The 2409-nt window shown below is 41.3% G+C and overlaps 1 protein-coding gene across 5 annotated transcripts in view; it reads left to right on the forward strand.

The window, feature by feature from the left end:
* The window catches only part of tulp3 (TUB like protein 3), a 21019-nt gene that overhangs the window by 10946 nt on the left and 7664 nt on the right, over positions 1–2409 (forward strand). For 4 of the 5 annotated variants that reach the window (XM_032504977.1, XM_032504979.1, XM_032504975.1 and 1 more), the window contains one exon: positions 2221–2383. In XM_032504977.1, the coding sequence (XP_032360868.1) occupies positions 2221–2383 (163 nt within the window). Of the gene's footprint in view, positions 1–676; positions 950–2220; positions 2384–2409 lie in introns of those variants that run through there. The other variant, XM_032504980.1, reaches the window with a different exon arrangement.

Below are 2409 nucleotides of genomic sequence, written 5' to 3' on the forward strand. Positions count from 1 at the left end.
TACCCTGCAGAGATCTGAGGAGCAGTTAACCATAGTCCTCATACATCCACCAGAGTTTAAAATTCCAACATAGAGAAAGTGGAAGGGGACGTACATCCAGCCAAAAAGAGGGATATCCGGCGGATTTTTCGGCGGCACCGGAGCAATTCCGGAAGTGGAATGTTGTAGGTATACACTATAAAGAATCTGACAAAAAAGAATAACTGTGAAATATAAAGTCTACTTGTGCTACAGTAGGGGGTTAAAGAATACAACAGGATGTCACACAAATGGGCCATTTAGTGACACTCCCACACCGCAGCAAAACCCTGCGGCGAACGCCAGACCGACCGATCAAGTGAATGAAGCCTTAAGCTGCACACTTTCAGTTGAGTCCAAACTACTTCACTTGAGAGTCTTGTGTTCTTACGTAAATCATGAGGACAAACACATCCTCCTATGCCCAGACGGGAATCACATGCAGGTTATGGAAAATCTATTGATAAATATTAAACAATAAAAGTTAAATCCATCTTTTTACTGTTTTGACTCAATTCAGTGTTTCCCATCCCCATTTCAAAGAGTAAAATGAAAACCATTCAGGCAATAATACCAGGAGCACTGTGACCATGTCTCACTTTGAGCACTCCTCTTGCCCCCCCTCCCCATCCCCTCCTTGTCACCTCCCACTGGAGCACTAATGACGACAGATTCAGAGTTAGCAACGCTGACCGCGCGTACACTCAGAGAGCCAGACCTCGTTCAGGAGCACATAGTGCACAGAGCAGGCTGTTGGTTTATCGTTCGCATAGGGATGAGGGACAGGGGGACCGAGTCATGCCCAGCAGGAGTGCTGCTCTTTGGGGGAGAACGTACTTCCACCTGACCTCAAGACAAATGCGAATTGTAATGCTTTTTCTATAAAGAAACCTGTCAACTTTGGCTCACACTTCAGGACACAATGGAATGGGTTGGTAACTTGTAATGTTGCTTTTTCTGATATATTTTCTTTTCATTTTTCTGAGGATAACAATTTGTGTAAGTGACATAGCTGTGTGACTGTTTACCCAGTCTTCCTATCTGGCTGTTTATCAATAAGATAGGAAAGATTCTCACTGACTATTTTTAGCTTTTAGTCATCGTATTTTTTGAAAAGGCACAAATTAATACATAGTATGTCTCGTCAAATCCGATTTGTATGTTAATCTACTTTATCTCACGTTTTGGCTGATACAGGAAAGACTGCTGGAGCCTGAATGAAGTCACATCCTGGTCTCAAAATGCCAAGTACTGAGTCTTTACAAAAGAATGTCAATATTACAATAGATTGGCTTAAAATAGCAACTAGACGGGAAGGCCACACAGACTGGTCAGACTTTGATTATATAAAGAATTAGTCCAGAGTGTAGGCTTTGAAAATCTTGTTGTTTCTGATGAGGTTTCACTTCATTCAACAGTCAGTTTCTTGAGAAAAGGCTGTTAGATCACGCCAACTGAATCTAGAAACACTTCATACTTAATCTCTAAAATATAATATTTAACTGAATGGTTTAATTCCAAACTACTAATAAAAATCAAAATATGAAGCTCAGCTTTAGGCCATATTTGTCTTTACATATATCTTCACCCAAAACCATTATTATGCATCTTGAAACTTTAATTTATTACACCAACAGTAATGACATTCATTATGAAAGCTACAAATGCTTTATGTTTTTTTATTTGTCGCCTTTATTCATAGCTATAAAGCAAGCATGCATATCCGGAGCCTCCTTAAAGTCTTTTGAATTGATAAGTCCATATTGTTCAGCTCCCAGACTTAGTCACCTCTTCAGAGGGGACAGAAACAGTGAAACAGTGAGACAGAGATCTTCAAGCTATTTTCACTTGTCCAACAGTTTATTGCAAGCTACCTCTACAAATAATAATCAAATACCCGTTAGCCTCAACTGTTCTATGAGAATAATCCTGCTGTGCAGTCTCCTGCGTCTTTTACAGGGTTTTCATATTTAATTTTATTCTACCTGAACTCACCATGCATACTAATGTAATTACCCTCAGCTCATAGAGTTTATGTTATCCAGCCTGGCTAAGTGTTCTCAACCTCTTTCAACATTTATAAGAAGCCTTAAGCATCTATAAATGTAGTGATTTCTTTGGTCATGTGCGTTGAAACACACATGCCCGTTTGTACGTAGAATGAAGTTCCACGCCGTTTCTGATCCCCTGTTTGGTCCACAGAGGGCACTGCTGGAGCAGAAGCAGCGGAGGAAGCGCCAGGAGCCTCTCATGGTCCAGCCCAACACCGAGACTCGGCCCCGGCGCTCCAGGACGCGCCGTGGTGAAGAGCAGGCCCCTCTGGTAGAGTCTCAAGTCACTATTACCAACGATGTCATCATGGATGGTGAGGAAAACAACTAATGTCTTTTT

This window comes from Etheostoma spectabile, chromosome 23 (assembly GCF_008692095.1).
Source record: "Etheostoma spectabile isolate EspeVRDwgs_2016 chromosome 23, UIUC_Espe_1.0, whole genome shotgun sequence".
NCBI classification, from domain to species: Eukaryota; Metazoa; Chordata; class Actinopteri; order Perciformes; family Percidae; genus Etheostoma; species Etheostoma spectabile.